The 22038-nt window shown below is 39.9% G+C and overlaps 1 protein-coding gene across 1 annotated transcript in view; it reads left to right on the top strand.

The window, feature by feature from the left end:
* PRIM2 (DNA primase subunit 2) overlaps positions 1–22038 on the top strand; it is a 78839-nt gene that overhangs the window by 34793 nt on the left and 22008 nt on the right. Inside the window, exons 7-9 of the mRNA XM_056856682.1 lie at positions 13387–13454; positions 15898–15970; positions 17043–17228. Coding sequence (XP_056712660.1) covers positions 13387–13454; positions 15898–15970; positions 17043–17228 — 327 coding nt within the window. The remainder of the gene's footprint in view (positions 1–13386; positions 13455–15897; positions 15971–17042; positions 17229–22038) is intronic.

Consider the following 22038-nt stretch of genomic DNA (forward strand, 5'->3'; position numbering starts at 1 on the left):
ATCGCCTTCAAGTTTTCAGAACTGTGTGTTACTGCAATTTTTCCATCAGAAATGTAGTGCTTACTAACTCCTTATATGAATCTTTCAAGATAAGTAGCCTAGTCAACTTTCCAAGAAATTACCTCACTCATGACCACCTGTTTAATGTCATTGCATTCTGGCTGCAAGGAGAGAAGCTTTATCTCAAATATATCAGCATTTTTTGGCAGTTTATTGCCCAACCCTTCAAAATTATGATTAAAACTTTTTGAAAGCCTAAATTGTTTAGTGATTTAAAAGGTCTCTCATTCATTGTTGCTGAATCAAGGCAAGCTTCAAGCAGATTAGTCTTTTCTCATTTAGTTTTTATCTTGCTGTTGAACACAGAATCTAGGATAGATTGATTTAAGTGCAAGTTCAATGTTTTTGTGAAGAAGGCTTCAAGAGTTAACATCTGCACTATAAGAACCTTCAGCAAGTGTATCTAGGAAACTAGCTTTGTTATATTTATGTGCTTTGAACCCTCACTGGAACTGTATTGCTTTTTAAACACTTTTCTTCATTTCTTTATAATAAAGCCTATTTAGCTTTATAGTGTTCGGTTGCTGTGAGTTGACTGTTTCTGACCCAGAGTTATCTTGGTTACATTATCTAAGGAGGGTCTTAGATCTGAGACAGGAGAGTGATTCTCTCAAAACAAGGTGGGGCAGCCTTGGCAGAGAGTAACTAAAAATGCCTGGGTTTGGCACCACACCACAGGGAAATCATTTCAGAAAAGAAGAGAAATACACTAGACCAGAAGTATCCTAATAAAAATAATTTACAAGTGTGTAAACTTGTTTGAACACAACGCTTAAAAACCATATTAATTTGCTACAATTGTCTAGGATGAATTAATATCCTGGCAGCCCTTTCCCTCCCTTTGCCAGATTGTGTAGGGAAGTGAGTCAGGACATTGCTACCTGCACATTAGTAAACTGTGTTCCCAAAGTACAGCCACTTAACCGTTTTCTTTCTGTTAACAAAGAAGCCTCTGGGGTATTGAAGAACCCCACAAATCTATTGAGGCTTTTTTAAAAAACTTGAACTCTTAAATGGTATTTGGGAGGAAAAGCTCATAGGGTATTTTTTTCAGCCTTTCCCCGGATACCCTAGATACAAACAAAATTTGCAGTCATTTAAATTGTTTTCTGCTTTATGTGAAAGTGTGTTTCAAGGCTTTGACTGTTTGAGTTTTGTGAAACACTATGTCTTATATCATGGTAAACAATTTTTGTGGGATATTTTCTACCCAAAGGTGTGCTAGAATTTGGCTGGGGGTATGAATATATCCTAGAATGCCGTTTGTGAAAGGCGCCCCCCCCCCCAGTATGGTAGGGTTTTAAGAGACTTACTGATTCACTTCTGCATATCAGATATTTCATCTAATTTTAGACTTGGTAAAAATGAGGTATTTTTGTGGTATGTAAAACTAATATGGGGCAAATAACACAAACCACACTTTTTACCCTGTTCTTCTAGTGAGCTCGGGGTTGTGTACGTTACTGTCCCTTCTTCCATTTTATCCTCACAACAATTTTGTGATGCAGGTTAAGTTTAGAGTGATTGGTTCATAGTCACCCAGTGAAATTTACAGCTACAAGTGCCGGGAGTTCCATGTTTCAGCAGGTGGTTTTTAAAAAAAACTCACTGGATATGTGGGCACCTGATTCTGCATGGGGCTGCGTTGGAAGGGGAGAAAGCTTTTTAAGACCTTCCTCCCTGGTATAATTTCAAGAGTGCCCTGCAGGAGAGGACCAGTTGCTCTGTTGTGAAAATGCACATGCATCTGATACCAGTACCTGTGTATGTTTGCAATGGTATAAATAGCACTCCCCCACGGCCATGCTGCTTTGAGGAGGGGGTTGGAAAAGGGTGGGGCATGATGGTGCTGGGAAGCTCAACCCGAGAACAGAGTATGCACGCTCTGTGACTCCAGAATGAGCTAGGATGAACTGTTCAATTCGGGCCAGAAGAGGAATGGGAAAAGCTGGGTTCATTTTGTTCTGAAACAGCATTGAATTTCCAAGGAATGAGATATTGTGCATACTGAAAAATTTGATGCTGGCTGAAACAGGGAATGAAGGAGGTTAAAGCGACCATGCATAAAAAACCCTAGTCTGACATGCTAATCACAACCTCACTGGCATTTGTGGTTTGCAAAGCCACTTCAAAATGTAGTGTGGCATTTGGTACAACTTTTCTGTTATCTGTACATTACACTTTAAAGTCCCCCCAATACTATTACCTCTTCAACTTTGTTATGCTCACGTTCCTTAGGTTAACTTTGCAACCTTTAGCGTACAGACTTTATTGCAAGTGTTTAACATGCAATTGCCAGTCAAGTATCTCTTGGATGAGATTAAAGAAAGCAAGGAATTGTTTCATTAAATGGAGTCAGAATTCTTATCAAATATTTTGTTCATTGAGATTTCTTTAGCCAAGTCAATTTTGTTCTAAATCAAACTCCGCTTAAATTTTTTTGATGTTTGTACACTTTTATATCATCCTATTTCCATTCTAATGTCATGCAAATGAAAGTACTTCAGTTATATTTTACACTACATTGGTTCAGTGATTTACTAGTACATTGTGTACTTGATCTAACTGAATGCAAAAATATTAGAGCCGATATGGGAGGTGTGTGAGTGATTTTTCTCCTTTCATTTTCAAGGCTTTCCATTATTGAAAGAAGCTTTATAGGAGGCTTTGTATGCTTGAAAGCTACCTGCAGCATATCAACTTTAAATGGCAAAATTAATTTTAGTATTGCAATACATCATCCTTTGCACCCACCTCCTCCAACTTCAGTATGCAGAATACAAGGTGCAGTGCTTACGAATATTTTGTCATATTCTTAATATTACACGCAAAATATTAATGGGAAAACTTCTAATTTTTCTGTATCAGAATTCAGGCAGGCATTGGGCCTGTCCACTGAAGTGGTAATGCCTTTTCATGACATTGGTTCAGTAATGTAAATATCATCATTATATCTAATTCTGAACATGGCCCCAGCTGCAGATCCTTAAATCCAGTGACTGGGGCTATGTCTAGACAGCAGGCATTGGCTTGACCTCATCCACCCTTGTCAAGGAGGGTGTGTGTGGAAGATGGAGGAGGAAGGGGAGCTGTCATGTGAGGCAGGCAGATAATGGCTAGCAAGGAAGAGAAGTTCAGGAACTGCTGCTGCCCCCGCCACCTGAGCCACGCAGTCAGCACTGCAAGTAGAGGAGAGTGAGATCTGCTGCTCCCCAATGCATGAGCCAAGGAGGTGGTAGTGGTGCTGCAGGGGGATACAGGAGGGGAGGATCTACATCCTTTGCCTGTTGCGTGAGGGAGATGGTGGCACTGTAGATGGGAGCTGCATCTACTTGCTGCATAAGCGAGGAAGTTGGAGATGTCAGTGCTGTTGGTGGGCTGGCTGGTGAGTGGGCAGCCCAGAGATAGAGCAAGGGGCAAAAATGATGGGATTTCCCACAACAGCTCTCTTGGGTCTCCTGCTTGTAAGACACTGTCGTGCTCATCAGGATGGAGCAAAAGCCATAGGCAACCACAGAGTTGCACAGTAAAAATACCTGGCAGACAAGGTTCAGCCATCAGGTCCGAAGTCCAAGAACGACAAAGTTCAGAAGGCCTGGTCACAGGTGAGTCTATCCTGCGCTGGGTCCAGCCTCGCTGCAGGCTTATATAGTGAGTTTCCCTGCAGATGATGCTGGATCCAGCATTGCGCTCATCTAGCAAGCTGAGTCAGTTCCTATACTCATGAGGAGTAGCATGGCCCAGATCTTGTGGTGATGTACTGGTTTCTTGTGCTTCCTTAGTAGAGAGGAGGCTTTGGGCTGCCCGGCACGCTCTTCTGCACCTGGTCCAGCCCTCTGCCCTAGCTCTTTGCCTTCTCTGCTCCTGGGGGAGAACGTGGCAAGGGTCTGGCAGCAGGCTGGTCTGTGTTGGGGTCTCCTAGCTTGAGGGCCCTGCTGGCTCAGGGGACAGTGCTGATGCTGGCAAAGGTTACCTTTGGGGGGCACTGAGGCATCTGCCAGGATGGGGCTCAGAGGCCAGGTCCTCCTCCAAACAGTTCCCATTATGATTCCTGCATGGTCCATTATTGCATTCGCTAATAAACGGGTATCCTGAAATATCAAATATCATACTTAAACTTATCACTAAACCTTTCTTCTTACTAATAATTTGGTCATTGTATATTTTGGCAATTGAATTCTTTTAAGCACTCTGTAACCACCAAGTCAGGAATGTTACAGATTAAATGTATTATAAAGCTGGCTTGCAAGTGGTATCTTTTATTATCTGATATTTAATGGAAAGAAAATGTTAATTTAGGGTAATGAAATAGGCCTCCAAGTATGGTGGGCGAATAGACCATTAGGTTAATTAAAACGAGGATATGTATCACTGCTGTAGTGGAACTATCATTTTGAAGGACAGTTTCATTTAATGCTTGAATAGTGAAATTCCGAATGTCTCTCTCCCAAACTGGATTTACGACACACAAGACCAAGATAAATGGCCAGGGCAATTCACATTTCTATTCATTTACTTTTTACCTGCCTACCATCACTTGTCAGTCTTGCCTGCTTGTCACATAAAGGTGAAGATTTATCTAGCCTTATTTAATTCAATTAAATGTAAACCGTGTTCCTTCGCTGTCCATCACAGAAGCAGTAAGTTCAATACAAAAAGTGTTAAACTAGTGACAAATGATATATAGGAAAATTCTGATACCTGTTACAGTTGCTGTCTCAGTTTGTAGATTGTCATGCATATTTAGGTTTTTGGGGAAAAAATAAGTTTCAGGAAGAGAAAGTAGTTATTTGATTTACAGTTAATAGTACTCATTGTTTGGCTTTGGGGAGCTACTTATAGATGCTAAAATAGAAGAAGAAACGGAGGTGATGGGAATAACTATCCAAGAAAAGAGGGCACAGTAATATGAAGAGTTAGAAGACCAAGCAAGCTTTCTTAAATCCTGAGTTGCTGTGTTGCTTCACATGGGACCGTGGATGAGTCTTCATGTCTTTGGAACTCTCCTGCTGACTGTAGGAGCTATTGACTGTAACAGCTTCTACAGCTATAGAGCTCTATTCCTGTCTATTTTCACCACTGTTCTCTCTGCTTACTCTCTTGTCAGTACATGGATTTCCAGTAGCAGTTGTGTTCTAGCACTGACTAAAATTAGATTTGAGAAGAACTTTAATTTACTTGTTGTCATTTGAATATTTATAAAAAGATATTTAAAGCCTAAAATTGAGTTCATATGGTGGTAACAAGGCACAAGGCGTTATTTCATATCTTCTAGCCGTGCCAGACAATGCAAGATTGAAATACACTGTTGATATTTGAGGTACTTTGCCTTTTTTGTTAGGAACCTTAGGAACAGTACTGATGAGGTACATCAGCCATTGCGTAGAGTATTCTGGCCCATTTCTAGAATATCCTAGAACTGGTATGTTTGGACCACCTGATAAAAATGTTAAATTGCACAACAAAATGATATATATTAATGACCTTTTACTTAATTCCTTCAATAACAGCTTGTTCTCCTGATTTGGAAGAACAGATAATCCTCTAGGCAAACATTTCTTTCATTAAACTAAGTCCTTTCTTAAGCATTGGTATGCTCCTATTTCTCTGTCTCCAGAAATATATATTCTGCCAAAGAGAGACAAAACAGAAGATTAGTAGGGTGAAGCTAGGGGCCATAGATCTAACTGTGACCTAACCGCCGACCACTTTATGAAAAAAAAAAGTTGTCACTTCACTCAGTATGTTTTTCTTATTTTTTGCTGGGGGCACTTGTGACCTTGTATCTTTAGGTCACTTTGGAACTAAACCTACCCCCCCTTTGCAGCAGTGGTGCCAGGATTAACAGTTTAGTGGAGAAAAAGACAAATGAGTTTCGTTAACATCTCTATGCATTAATTTATCCACTCAGTAGAAACACTGATGACACTAATCCACAAGTAACATTACCAAGACATGAGGGTAGATGGGAAGGATCAGAGGGCTAGAGCTGCTGCCCTGTGAGGGTCAGTTAAAATGCTTAGGGCTGTTTAGCCTAGAAAAAAGGCGAATAAGAGGAGACATGATAGAGGTTTATAAAATTATGCGTGGAGAGGGTGGGCAGGGAGAAACTTTTCTTCCTCTCCCATAATAATAGAATCCGGGGTCATACACTGAAGCTGAAGGGTGGGAGATACAGGACAGGCAAAAGGAAGTATTTCTTCACATAGCATATAGTTAATTTGTGGAACTTGCAGCCACAGGATATGGTCATGGCTGCCAACTTGGAAGGGGAGTGGACAAACTCATGGATGACTGGGCTATCAATGGCTACTAATCATGATGGACATCTACACCCTTCAAATCCAAAGGTAGTATGGCTCTTTAAATCAGTTGCTGGAGAGCACAGGCAGGACGATGCTCTTGCAGTCTTCCTGTTTTGGACTCCCTAGAGGTAGCTGGTTGGCCGCTGTATGAATAGAATGCTGGACTAGATGGGCCCTTGGTCTGATTCAGTATGGCTGTTCTTATGTCTATCCAGATATTTTTATCCTGCTCTTTCTCCTAGGAGCTCAGGGTGCTATGCTCCCTCCTTTGCTGTCATAACATCTCCATGTGTTATGTTGGCTGAAAGAAAGTGACTGGCTCAAGAACAGCCAGTGAATTTTGTGGCAGAGCTGGGAATACGTTTCTTATTTTTAGTGACTTGGTTGCCTGTTTCATTTGCTGCTGTTTTAGTGCCAGTGGCCACTTGCCCTGCCTGTAAGATAAGAGTTCAAGGTAATAGTGCACTTTTGAATTTTACAAGTGTGCCCCAGTTTGTTAGCGCTGAAATATAATCACGTCTTTGCTAAGATTGTTTATTTTGAGTACTTCTTGAGTATTGTAATGCATTAAAGGTTAAAAATCAAAGTTTCCCTCACCCCCAAAATCGATCAGCATTGAAATGTCAGCTGTTTAGTTATGGCAACATACCAGCATGCAAACACTGGTCTAATATTGATTTCCCTGGCCTCACATTTGCATTGTGACATTTTGCTATAGCATTAGCAAAATGGTTGTTTCTTAATCAGCCATTTGAGCACTCAGCGTGACCTATTTGAAATTAGATGTTAACTAATGGTCAAAAGTATATTTTTTACGTATTACCATAGAGCCTGTGTGGGGTTGTTTTGGGGTGCAGGAACCTAGATAATAAGAATAGTTTTCTACAGCCTTAAATTGGTGTCATATTTAGCTTTTAGATGCTTAAACAATATTAAGCCACAAAAAGGGTCTTTACTTATTCCTGAGATTAGAAGATGAAACTGGAAGGTAATAGGCTTTGTAGACACAGAAGATAAAATCTAAACTTTACTGCAGTCTCTAAAAATGCCCCAAAAAACATATTTTAGAAAAGCCCAAAGTCTAAAGAATGAATGTAAAACAATATGACCAATTCTTCCCTTCTTAAGGGAGGAGCTGGACATTTTCAAAATCAGTAGCTGTTGTAGAAGTCAGTTTTTTAAAAAGTTGATGATTTAGCCACACATGGACTGGATTTCTATGTTTCTTCTCAGAAAACAAGTACTTCACTCTGTTTTGAACAGTTGTCCATGCTCTTGAGATTTTCTACACTTAGCTAACCATGTCACACTGCTTATTCTATCGTGTTGCTTCCCAGTTGATGGATTATAGGGAGTCTCATTTTATAAAAGGATTAAATCAGGCTTCTTTGTAAACATTTAATAGTCAAAGTGGTGATAGCTCATAACATTTCTGCAGGCTTTTGGGACCCTTGAGTGACTTCCTTCCTCTACATGGCTTAGGGATGTAGGAGCTTTAGCTAACAGGAACTCTGCACTTTCCTGGAGGCCCATTCTAGCACCTCAGCCCACCCCGGCCAGCTGGAGCCCACAAAGCAGCAGCACAAGCCCAGTGCTCAGAAGGAAGGAGAAAGCAGCTAGCTTGCCCTGCCCTAGAGAACAATGAACCGGTATGTTTAAAAGGCAGGGACTGGGAGAAACAAACAAAACATGAGGAAGAGGGCAAGAGAGTAAGGCAAAAGAGAGAGAAAGAAGTGATGAGAGCAGCAGTAAAGAAAGTGGCAGGGGAAGGAAGCTAAACCCTAAGAAAAGTATAAGAAGCAAGAAAGAAGGAAGAAAGAAGAAACGACGGCCATACACCAATCCCTGGAGGTCTGGATTCCCTTGTGGAAGCCAGCAAGGGTGACCTTGGGGCCTCGGGGTGCCTTAAATCACTTCCTTAATTAGGCAGTATGGAGGAGCTACACCAACTGAATAACGGTTATTTGTTGGTATCCATTGTGATGGAACAAGTGGCAATAAAAGGACTATAACTCACCAAGTGTGCCTTGTGTGGAGAGGGACCCACACCTGGTCTTCACAATGCATTAGACTGAGAAGTAGTGACTTGCTGATGGTTAACAATTTGTCTTCCCACTCCAAGTACCAAGCTATGTGTTATATTGACAGACTTGTGTCTGTAAATATGAATCTTCCCATATTATTTCAAAACCAGGAACTGTAAATGTGTGATCTCAGGGCACTAACAGGTCACGGAGTTATAGAATGGTGTGCCCTCCAGTCTTTCTGAAACGTTCTTCCTTATGACTGGATGCCAGAAGTAGGCATAGCAGGAAGAAAAGACCCTGGGGGATAGGTTGTACAGAGAAGGGATGAATGTGGGGCAGGGGAAGGTTCAGCATCCCTTGCATGTGTGGCCCTTTTGGCACTTGAAATCTTTTCCCCACTGTTTGCTTTGAATGTGATTAGGACAGACTGTTGTCTAAATATGCCAGTCTACTCTTCTTCTCTGTCGTTTTGGTACAGCACTCTGCTTACCACACTCTGTTATGAGGCTGGTATGACATTTCATTTCCCAGAGAGTCCCTGATTAGAATTCATTCTCCCTCCCCAGCGTCTCAGCAATTTTGTAAGCATTCTCATACCATGATGCAAGCTTAGACAGCATCCAAGGTCATAGTGGTTCACTGAAGCCAGACAGCAGTAAAGAGCAACATACTGCAAGACAGCTGTGGTACTTCACTAAATATGAGCCACATCTGAATTAGTTCATTGATGCTTTACTAATCTGGGCAGGATCTACATAAAACGTGCTAAATTGCTACACCCACCCCCCATATTACACAAAGCTCATGAGTGATGTGGATTCCTGGGAGAGCCAGCATGGTGTAGTGGTTAAGCGCAGTGGTTTGGTGTTAATCTAATCTGGTGAACCGGGTTGGTTTCCCCACTCCTACACATGAAGCCAGCTGGGTGACCTTGGGCTTGTCACAGCTCTCTCAGCCTCACCTACCTCACGTGGTGCCTGTTGTGGGGAGGAGAAGGGAAGGTGATTGTAAGGCGGTTTAATTCTTCCTTAAGTGGTAGAGAAAGTTGGCATATAAAAACCATATCTTCTTTTCAGTTGCCTCTTTTCCAGTCCATGTAACATGAGAATCCTCAAGCGCCGTCATAGATTCCCCATAGATTCTCTGCTTGTTGCTACCTAGAGATTTTCTCTGCATTACCTCCGGGATCAGCTTCTATTTATGAGCTAAAAGAAAGCAATAGCCAGGTAACTGAGAGGTGTAGACAAAGGGTATAAAATACATGAGAGATATAAGTTAAACTCCAGGTCATTGGGAACAGGGCAGCCATTCAGAATGACTCCAATCCACTGATAGCCTTCTATAGGATCCAATTACTGACAGGAGTGAGAGTCACTCTTTAAGTAAAAGCATGCATACTGATTGCCTAATGATTACAATTCTAAGGGAAAACAAAGAGCAAGGAAACACAGGAATCAAATACACAGAACGATAACTAAAGCTGTAATAGAAATTTAATTCTTCAGGGTATAGCACATCTACTAGCCACACTGAGAAATGAGGTCTGGTGTATACCTGCTGCTGCCTCTTGTGTGTTAAAATGTCTACAAAAAGAGGCATGAAACCACAAAGACACGTCAAAAAGCTCCCAATTACCCAACCCGCTGGTTATGTTTATAGGGGGAAATGCATCTTTTAATTCTAGGCCTCTAAATTCATATGGAAAGTGGAGAAAGTTTTCCCCTGAAAGTAAACTGTAGCCCTCAAAGCAAAGAGACAGAGGAATGATTTGGACACTACTAAGAAATCAAAACAGGGATATCAGTCTTCCCTGAACATCCTGGCACTTTTGATGGATTCTTATCACCAAGTTATGTACTCCCAAGATATGGGAAAAACAAAAGAACTTGATGATGGCGAAAGAAACTAAGTAATAAGCAGTGAATCTACATTCTGTAGCTGACTACCTGAAACAAGACTTCCTCTAGAAGCCAAATCAGAGGTGGTGATGAAAAATCACTTAAAAAAAGGAGGTTGTTTTGTTAACATAGCTGAAAGTAAATGGGACTCTGATGAAGATGAGCCCTTACAATTGCCATTTTTTCCCTTGGTTTATTCCTTGGTGCCTTTTCCATGCTGCAGAATTTACCAGACTTGGTTACAATTCTACTGGGGTGGTGAGGAATGATCAGAAATAACTGAATGTTCGTATATGGTGTAAGATCATCCATAGGTGTAACAAAAGCTCTTGGGGAGTGACAGAAATCCCCCCTCAATGGATTTTAAAGTAATGTGACCCAGTCTTTAATTTGATTGCTATATTAATTCGAATTTGTTATTGTAAGGAATGATGGATTCTTTGGAAATGGGGCTAAGGAACAGGAGGCAGCATTACAAAAGAACTGGATTTGTTTATATACTTTCTTAGTGAGGGTTTAACACTCATGCTTGAAACAGCTGCTACATAGCATTCGACTGAGGAAAACCTTTTCTTTGCCAGAGAATTACTGTCACAAGTGGGCTTAAATACAAGACAACCCAAATCCCTTCAGAGCTTAAATTCCCTTTCAACCTTGGCTGACAACTGTTTCAGTCAACCAGCGTCCTACCGCTCCAATTTTAGGCGTTCTTCAAATCAGCCAGATCCTACAATCACAGTAATACAGGGATCTCCAGTCTAGTTCCCTAAGAAGATAAGGCTCTGGATTAAGAGCTCTTTTCCTCAGTGACCATAATCAAATAACCAGTCTGCGCCACCTGAGACAGACTTCCAACATCCACTAATTTCCTCAGCGGTCAGACCCTTTCCGCCTTGAAGAACCCTTGGAGTTATCAGTTCACTCTCAATTCCCCCCTCAGCATCCTACTATTCTCTCCCTCCTTATTGGGAGTTGATGTGGCTCTGCACATTCAAAACTTGGTGACAGGGGGTTGGTACATGAATTGAAGGTGTGACAGCCAGATGGATTTCCCCTGAATATGGAAGATCCATTGACCGTAAGCAGTCTGATTTAATAAGTTTGTAATAACCTCTTTTCCTTTCTGTAAATGTATTGAAAATGTATTAGGACAGCAAGGGATTAGCTTGTTGCTGGGCAGGATAACTCTATGTGTGGGTGCTAAGTTAGTAGGGTAAATGTCAGGGGAAAGTTACTGTGAACAATAACAAGAACTGGAACTGGAAATAACTGCCTGAGCTCTAGAGGCTCCAGTCTTTGTAAACAGTTAGATAGGCGTGAAATGTTTACATGTCCTGTCAAAGCATGAAAATGGTATAAAAGTTCTTGCCCCAGTAAAATCGGGGCACAGTTATTTTGCTTGCTAGAGCGACTGGGTGACCAGCTGGAATAAACACTGTTTTTTTCTTGATAACGATCTCTGGGTCTCCTTCCCCCCCCCCCCACGAACCCTGGTTTCCGCTACAGCCAGCTGTTGGTCAGCAGGCCTCTTAGGTGTACACCAACAGCGACTGATTCAGTTACCATATGTCAAATCATTAATATAACTGATTTAGGGTTTTTTAAAATGAAATGTTACTGAGTAACAAAAATTTATTATAGAATAATAGACTTCCATGTAATTCTTCTTATCCCTTGATTGCCCTAAGCAATGTAATGTGCTTACAGTAGTGATATAATCAGTGCGAAATGCAGGTATATTGTACCAAAATGCTGCATTTTTGCCTTCTGTAAAAATACACAATAAAACATGGAAGCATGACTTGTAAAGGCAGCAGTCGCAGCTTAATCTTGTCCTTTGCTTTCCTGTTTATTAATCAAATGCTATACGTCTGCCAAAAAGCATGAAATGGTTACATTGAAAACCAATCAATCAAATGTGTGTCCCAAAGCTTTTTTCAGAGGGTTAGAACTAGTAGCAATTCCTAACAGAGATGCAGTTATGCATAAATCCATTTCCTAAGCATTAGTACCTCTTATATCATGTTCTAATGGCAGCCCATGGCATTTGTAAGAACTGAATGCTAAAACACTTGTGTTTAAATCTGTAAAGGCATTGGCTGGGGCAGTGTCTTGAGTGTTGTGTTCTTATGAGAACTGGAGATTCAGCTTATTGATGATTACCTTGAAATGATTGCCTAGATCTTTCCGCTTTTGTAAGCTGTTAGGGTTGAATCCAGAAGTATTTTCTGTCAGTGGGAAGGTGAGGCAATTTTCACCGATCCTTTCCTTATTCCCAGCATGTTCCTGAGGACTTTTGTCTTCCATGAGCAGTATTTCAGAAAGCTTAGCAAGAGGGGAAATTGGAGATAATTATATTCCCCTCCACCTTTGTGCACTTGCAAAAGTGCTGAACGCTATGGAAATCAACCTTTGGAGTCAGCCCCTTTTCTTCACCTAGTTCTCTAACTATATGGGTTGGGCTGAGATCTTTCATATCACCTACAACTTGTTCCTTACTGTAGATGCCAAGGATTGAACCTGGGACCTTCTGCACACCTTGCAGGTGCTCTGCTTACTGAACCATGCCCCCTCCCCTGCCTCACACTTACAAGAATTGTGGGTAGTAGGATTAAGAAAAAACTGTACCTCGAAACATTGTCAAGCCACTGCCAGAGAGTGAACAGGGCTGGTCTGACTTTGTATAAAGTAGCTTGATGTATTCTTGTGTTCAGATATCATGCATTGTTACTCTACTATTATAATTAGACAACTTGGCTTTTGCAGTGTGCTTGTTAGGTTAGCCCTTCTCATCAAGAGATGAGCTTCTTGAAGTCTGATCCAGACAGTGAGGTAGACAATATACTGTGGTGGGTGCAATGAATATGTTAAGGAGACATCTAGAAACAAGAATCCTGTGTTTTTATCAAAAGTAACTGTTGAATGAGCAGATGTATTGTTTGAATCAACAGTAACATTGCATTGGATTGTAAGAGTCTTCCATCCATTTAGCAGGAGAGTCTTTGGATTCAACCTTATGCAATTGTGTACCAAGCAATCAAAATCCTGGAAAAGATTTCATTAGATGTTAGCAAGTTCTATTTTTCTCCCCTTTAGCTAACAGCACGATCTTTGCCGGTTGTACAAGCTGATGAGAGACTCCAACCTCTACTCAGTCACCTCAGGTAACATAAATAATCCATGTTTTCCTGTAGTATTTCTCTATCCTAGATGAAACATGCAACAAATGAACTTTCAATGATGCACTTTTGAGTGGAAGCTAATATTCTGAAATCTGTCCTTCCTACTTCTTGATAACCATGTGTAACCCAGTAGAACCCTGGCTACATAGATCCCTCTCCTAAAAAAAAAAAAGGTAAAGGTCCCCTGTGCAAGCACCGGGTCATTCCTGACTCATGGGGTGATGTCACATCCCAGCGTTTACTAGGCAGACTTTGTTTACGGGGTGGTTTGCCAGTGCCTTCCCCAGTCATCTTCCCTTTACCCCCAGCAAGCTGGGTGCTCATTTTACCAACCTTGAAAGGATGGAAGGCTGAGTCAACCCTGAGTCGGCTACCTGAAACCAACTTCCATTGGGATCGAACCCAGGTCGTGAGCAGAGCTTGGACTGCAGTACTGCAGCTTAGTTTATTCAAGTCAATAAATGAACACCCTTGTGGCTTGTCAAGCAATAATAAATTGCTTCAAAAAGAAACCATTCAAGGTATTATGGTTTTCAAGTTAGTATAAGCTCAACAACTTTACAAATAATGTTATAATGGAATATCATGACCACCGATCAACTAATCGCTTAACAAGCCCTTCCTTTATAATATCTCCTAAAAGAGAAATTCTAATACACAATTTCTCCCTGGTTTGGCCCATCACATACCTGCAAAGAGGTAAGCAGTTCCCTCTGTCAAACTCTAGTCTTTTTCTCTCCTGCTGCAGGCCAGACTGACTGAGGGGGTGGGGCAGTTGGTAATACAGGAGCAACTTTACTAACTGCCTATGCTCTGTGACCTTTTGTTCCTTAAACCCTAAATTCTAAACCTTTTAAATAGAATTAAAATAATAAATTAAGGAGAAAACTATGTGAGTTAATCAAGCACAGTGCACTGTATTTTTGATGCTTAATTTCTATAAAAATAGTTTTTTTAAAAAAATATTCTTTATTATTTTTCTGAAAGTTAACATATAAAGATAAAGAGAAAGAAAAGAAAAAATATAACAGGACTTCCCCTACATCTTCCTCCATCCATTTATAAATCTGTATACTCTTTGGTATCTACGATTCTAATCCTAATATTTCTATTTACACTCATTAAACTAAATCTCATACAGTTTTAAAAATATAATATTGAATGTAATCATTAAAAGGTGGTTAATATTATCTCAGAAAAAAGTAAGGTTAATAAATCTCACTAATAATAAATGGATTAGATCAATAAGTAAAGATTATAATCTTCTTCATAAAACAATACCTCCGTAAACACTCCATGTCTCCCTACACCTATTCATTGTAAATTGTCTTTATAATGTATTAATATAGTAAATTCTACCATTATTGCCAAAATCAAGCCTTTTTACCAGTCCCTTGTTTATTTCCAGAAAACGAAACTAGACTCTTTTAGCCAGTCCCTTTGTCCGGAATTTCCAGCGTCTTCCTCTTTTCTTCATTGACTCCAAACACCGGAGAGCATCCTTGGATATGTTTGGTAAAATTCCCTCTGCAAGCATAGAGTTCTCATAGTACATCTGCATTGTAGTTTCTTCAATTCCAAGTTCATAAAAAGAAATCCCGGTAGCTCCAGCCTTACCACCCTTCAAGTCCTCCAGGCTAATATCAAAGAATTCTTCAGGCAGTCTGTAAAAATAAAAGTCAGGGTCTCTCATGTTCATATCCTTCGTAAGCAGCTGGTCTGTTGCAGTTTCCTGTTGAAAGGATGTGCCGTCTTGTTGTTTATCCTGGCTCTCCTTTTCCTTTGTGGGAATTTCCTGATCTTGAGCCATCTTCTCACTTGGAAAATCCGCTGCTATCACATCTAACTTCGTTGTATTAGCTTGGTCCTTTATGTCTTTAAGTACATCCAAAATAGAATCCAGTTTTTGGTTGATAGGTTGATATATGGTGTTTGTCATGGCAATTAGTTGATTAGTCGTCCTCTCTCAGAAAAAGGGGTCAAACCGCTCTTCAAGGCTGCAGGAGTTCCTGGCCCCCGGTCCACTATTTAGGATCCGGGTAGGGGTGCAGGATGCATCCCAGATTTGAACGTTTCTTGGGTTCTTCGGGAGCCCCCGAAGAACGTGGCTCTCAGTCCAGCGTCTCTAGAGGAAGTCTCTATAAAAATATAGTTTTACTGAGCAGAAAGAAGCACACATACTTGGAAATATCAAAGTATTACTGTGGGCTTTTTAAAAAAAGAGTGTGTGTTGAAGAATTTTTTTCTGGTTTTGGGTTGCTCATTTATATTTGCTGAATGGTCTTGTTGAATAGTATTACTATGGTATAGCTTTGTTTCTAATATTAACGTTACTTTCCAGGGTTAACAGCAAGATTGCCTTTCTGAATATGTAAAAGCTATATGTACTATAAATAACTTCCTTTCTTGTTTTACCACTCTATAGCCATGCGTATGTTGGTCCAGATTACAACATTCAAAAAAATACCGGGAAAATTTCATTAGAACAAATTGATGCTGTAAGTATTTATATCTCTTAACTGTACTCAGTTTCTGTGGCTGTGTGAAGAAAGAGGGTTCCATATAGCAGCAGCAAATATGTTATTTTATTAAGCACTATAGCTGTAACATTCAAATTGCATAGTAGAACTTTTTAAAAGGGAATATAGACGTGAGAGGGATTTGTATTAATATACTTTAATTCAGATCACCAACTAAATAAGTTGTGCTGATGTGAATGTATAGTGAAGGACGGGTGCATTTTAGAGCATTTTTCAAAGCACATCACAAGCTTTATAGCAGTAATTTTAGTAAACCAGGGAGTAGTAATGTTGGCCTATGTTATAACATAGATGTAATTATTAATAGATCATTGTTTATTATGTTATTGTCAACATGATTTATATTATTATCTTAACATAGGGGATAGGTTGAGTAGTATTTATTAAAGCTGGCAGCTTATATCTAAGAAATGCCAGCAAGTAATTAATGGGAAAATAAGCTCAGATACACAGCCAGATTCAAGAGATCGTCAATAATTAACATTTGTGCCATGAATAGAGAACACACTTTGTATTTTTAATACACCTTTCCCCCAGTGAAAATTAATACTTTAAACCCAGGACTAACCATACTGAGTCATGTTTATGGCTAATATTAATAAAGATAACCATGGTCTAGGTATTTTCTTTCCTGACGTTTCGCCAGCAGCTGTGGCAGGCATCTTCAGAGGAGTAACTGTGGCAGGCATCTTCAGAGGAGTAACACTGAAGGACCACGGTTACACAGCCTGGATAACCCACAAGAACCAATGAACTCTGACCGTGAAAGCCTTCGACAATATTAATAAAGATAATTTCTCGTTTATTGAAAGTATTCATGTGTTACAAGGATAAATGTATCTGATAAGAGTTATTAAACATAGCACATTGCAATTCTAAAGTAAATTTAGTCCGTCAGTCCTACAGGTTTTGCATACACTTTTTTTCTCCATTAGCTGTTCATCTTTCTTAATGGTTTTAATTAGTGATCACAATCAGCCTGTGAGTTACAGTAGTCACTACATCTTTAATACAAGTTTTCTTGTTACAGCTTTCGGTTAAATCATTTCCTGTCTGCATGCGTCAGCTGCACAAAAGTCTGCGTGATAATCATCATCTCCGTCATGGAGGCCGTATGCAATATGGTTTGTTTCTAAAGGGAATCGGTTTGACACTAGAACAAGCTCTGCAGTTTTGGAAATCGGAGTTCATCAAAGGAAAAGTGGATGCAGACAAGGTAAGTTAGCCAACTTAAAAATTAGGAATATAACTCAGTGTTCTATTTGGGGAACTTGTTTATTCCATTTATATTGTCTGTTTATAGTGTGGGCACCTACTGCAGATTAAAGCTGAAATAATAAAGACAAAGACAGACCTCTCAATAGAATCCCATGATTGTCCTTTTCCATTACAAGTTATATTGCTAATTTCATTCTAGTGAGATCTGGGAGTCAAAGGGAAACATTCTGGATATTCTGATTCTGTAGGGTTTCTGTGTGAATTAGATTGCACCTCCCTTATTCTTTCTATTACAAAGCTCAACCACAGAATAAAAATTCTACTACATTATGCTTCCAAACAATCTGGAATGTAGATTGTTGTTCTAAATAAGCATACAAATGTGGAAGGTCAGCACCCATCTGATGTCTATTTTTTGACAAATCTGGAAATACAATTGCATGCTCTTTGATAAATCTGAGGTTGACAGGAAAAAAGATAACTTGAGGTACAAGCATTTTTTTCTTCCGTGTCTGAGATATCAGAATGGCGCCTTGTGGTTGCTTGTAGGTTACCTGTTTTCTCTTGTTTTGACTTACCTTTCAGTAATCCAATAACAGTGATTTTAGCTCACTGTTTTTTTTTAAATACAGGAATCTTTAAAAATGATTGACCTAAATAACATAAATAAGGTTTTTCTCTAGACTATTAGCCCTGCTGTAAATATTAAATAACTCCCCCTGTCACAACTCAGGACAAATTAATCACTGAGAACTGTTAAAGGAGATGATAATCATGCTGAGAGAAAAAGCCTGTCAAAACTCTTCAAATTACGATTTTAATGATTCATTATTGTAATACCAGAGCTGAATGATAAATGTAAAAGGCAGCCCTGAAATAGTGGCAAGGAGGAGATTAAAAAAATTGTCAAAATAGGTTATTAACACAGATTTTTAAAGTAACATGACCTTTTTCTAGAGCTGTGATAATTGCTGTTTTAAATAATTTGGAAAAATATTGAACTACTGTATAAGAATAATTAGCAAACAGATGACTGGACTTTTGTTTGAGCATTTATTTTTGGTTGTAAGAGAGCAATATTTTTATAAGACTTGCTCCTTACAAAGCTTTGATTATATGAGGTATACCAGATTCCCATGACTGACTGTATTTTAGAAACAAAATAATACACTGTAAATTACTTGTTTGCACTGTGAAAGGTTTTTATTTCTGTGCATGCCAAGTATATTTATACTGAGACATGCCAACATCATTTCTCAGTTGAAGCTCTGTTATTTTGGATTGGTTTGTCCCTATGTTGCTTTATGAATATTTGCGCTATGTAGTATGCTCCAAACCCCTGAAACAGTAGTATTGTGTAGTGAGAAGAGCACAACAAAGAAATGACACAAGTTAGTTTAAACTATCTAGAATTTGCAAGAAAAAATTTAGGCTATCCAAAAGAATTACAAAACTGTTACTTGTTTCATTATTCATCTTGGGCCTAGTTCTTCCTGTAACTTTTACGCTAAAACTAAAAACTGGCTTCAACTTAAAGCTGTGTGTCTTTTGTTGAGTCACAGTGCTACTAAATTGCTGTCATAAAACTGTTGTAAAACATACTGCAATACATGTTCCTGCTAGTTGGCCCCCAGTGGGCAAGTGGCAGATACTTTTGTTGAGCAGTCAAACTAGGCATGCTCCTGGGGAAAGTGGAGTTCATATGGGCTTTTCCACAGATGGCTGTGTCTTTGTGTGATGTGGTCTTGCTGATGTGAGCTGCAAACATTACACATGCTGCTGAAAAATGCAGTAAGACACTGATGGGCTTATATTTTTGATTAAAACAGTATGGATATATACACTCCTAAGATGTTGATTTGGCATGCAAAAATGCATGGAGGGGAAACTTATTGGTGGAACTATAGGGTAGCCAAGGTTGTGCAAGGTTAGCAATACCTCTTTCTTTTCCAATGGAATTACCAAATGGAATTGAAAGGAAAGTGACTCTGATAATCAGAAAATTCAAATAGTGGCTGGTGTGAAGAACAAGGTTAGTTTCTCAGGTATGAGAAAAGGGTATCACAGGAAGGTTAGTATATTTTGAATAAACTAATGGCTTTCACACCAACAATGTGAGGAGAACAGGAAGCAGAGAGTGGGATTAAACATAGGATCAACAGTAGTCAAGTGAGGAGCCCCTCGTCGTGCTGTAAATCTGTTATGTTTGGGTACTAATCCTTAATGCTCATTCCAGCAGCTGTGTGACCTGTTGTTGCTTTGTACTGTGGGAGCTCTATGTAATCTCTTCACTCATACGTAGGTCAGAAGATGGAGAGGGAGAGAGACAAGTATCTTGGCAGTTTTGTTACGGTAGCTGCTCATCTGCCCTAACCTGGATAGCCCAGGCTAGCCTGATCTCATCAGATCTCAGAAGCTAAGCAGGGTCAGCCCTGGTTAGTATTTGGATGGGAGACCACCAAGGAATACCAGTGTTGCTGTGCAGAGGAAGGCACTGGCAAACCACCTCTGTTAGTCTCTTGCCATTAAAACCCCCAAAAGGGGTCGCCATAAGTCGGCTGCGACTTGAAGGCACTTTACACACACACAGCTGCTCATCTAGCTTTAAATGATCTGGGTGGATTCCTGAGACCTTAGATCAGGGGTGTCAAACATAAGGCCCGGGGGCCGGATGCGGCCCCTTGAGAGCTCTTATCCGGCCCGCGAGCCAACCGAGGCAGCCACCCACCCCTCTCCTGAGGTGTCAATGATCAAAGACTATTAAATGAAAGAAAATACTGTAAGAGTGTTTTTGTTTTAAGAATGTTTGTATTTTAAGTAAAACTAATATCATTAATTGGCTTTGCCAGTGTCTTCTATCAAGTTTGTATCTCAGGTACCTAGCATTAAATTTTATGGTACACCTGGCCCGGCCCGACCAAGTGACATTTATATCATATCCGGCCTTCATAACAAATGAGTTTGACACCCCTGCCTTAGATGGAATTTGGGCCGCTCTGTAATTCTTTAAGGAGCTTTCTCGGCCAATATGTTCTAGGTAATTAAATAAAGTTTTAGCCAACTGGAATTGCCCCTAATATCTCTTCATCTAAAAATCTAATTTAGTTAATGTGATTTGATCTCTTGATGCTTAATCTCAAAAACAGTTGCTGAAAACTTCAATTTCTGTACAAGGCTGTGTTTTTAATTGGTATTGTAGCAGAGAAGTAAGGATGCAAGTTGAACGTTGCCCTACTCCGGTACCAGGGCCCCAATCTAACCCCCCCCCCCCGGAATTAAAAAAATTAAGGATGTTATCATATGTCTACCATATCAAATGTAGCTTGTAAAACAAATTTTTCTTATTCACTGTGTCTGTTTTAGTTGCGAGCATTAATAATAACAAAAGTTTCTTTAAAACATTTATTTACCTCCTGTATAGGCCGCTTTTCTCACTGAGACTTAAGGCAGAGCTGGGTGGGGAACAAAGCCCTGCCCTACCACAGGGTTAATGCCCTAGAGAACCTATAGTTTCATTTATTTAAATGCCACTACCCTTGTCCTGCTATCACAAACTTGTCCTCAGAACTACACTCACATCCAGACTATTATTGTGACAGATTGTTATGTGGTGTTGCAGCTAGGTACGTGCATCTTTTAAATGAATTAAGAACTAAATAGCTAGTTGAAGAACACTTGTAAATAAGTATGACAATCCTATTGCCATAAATCAATGCATGAATTAATAAAACCACTTATTCCACGTTAATTAGTGTATAATAAATCTTTTTAAAGGCCGTTTTTGGCTCTTTGATCATTTGTAATGGATGTTCAGGTTTGGGAATTTTGGATTTTCACAATAAATCACATTCTAGAACCATCCTTGTCATTTCAGATTAGCTGCTTTACTTTCAGAGTTACAGTATTATGTTTTTAAGAAGTCTGACCTTGTAGACCTGAGGCCTCTTTTGGTTTAGCTGCAAAGTAAAAGATACTAATGAGAATGTCTTTGGGATATAATTATGTAGATTTAAAGGAGTGATGTAGTTTTAATTATGCCCTGTGGCCACTGCAGATGCATATTAAACTAAATCACGCCTGTGTGTTTCCCTCTGAAACCTCACTCTTCTCAGGCCGTAAATTACTAATCAGCACACTGGTGCACACTAAGGTTAAGTAAATTAGTGGAACAGTGGCAGATTACATTTTATATTGTATTTCTAAAGCACATCAGCTGAGTTTAACTGTCTTGCCACCGCGTCTTGTATCCCTTGAGGCATTCCTGTAGTATCAGCACCTGTGTAGGATATGGAAATGTTAGTTTGGGATACTTTACTGTAGTATCTGCTTTGAATAACTGAAATCCAGAATGTTTATATCAGGGATTCCCAACCTTTTTGAGGCCCAACCTCTAGAATTTTGACACAACGTGGTGGGCGCAGCCACAAAATGGCTGCCACGGAATGGCTGCTGAGGAGGGGGAGCCAGCCACAAATGGCTGTCGTGACTGCTAAATGGAGAGTCTTCCATCAAAATCTCCAGTGGCCAAAGAGAAGGCTTGCTGGGCAAAAGCCTCACCTGGTCCCACCCACTTTCTAGAAGGGCTTGGTGGCCAACAGGAAAGGTGTTGGTAGGTTCCATGGATCCCATGGGCATCGCATTGGGAATCCTTGGTTTACAGAGTGAACTTCCTTACTATTTCTTGAAGTTCAGTCATATACTGTAATGCTGGACCCACAACACTTGGGAGGTCAGGCATTGTTCATGTACTCCGGTCATCTTTGGGTGCCCCAGCTGTCTGAGGCAAGACAGGTGGCAAGCTGAGAAAG

This window comes from Euleptes europaea, chromosome 10, assembly GCF_029931775.1.
Source record: "Euleptes europaea isolate rEulEur1 chromosome 10, rEulEur1.hap1, whole genome shotgun sequence".
NCBI lineage: Eukaryota > Metazoa > Chordata > Lepidosauria > Squamata > Sphaerodactylidae > Euleptes > Euleptes europaea.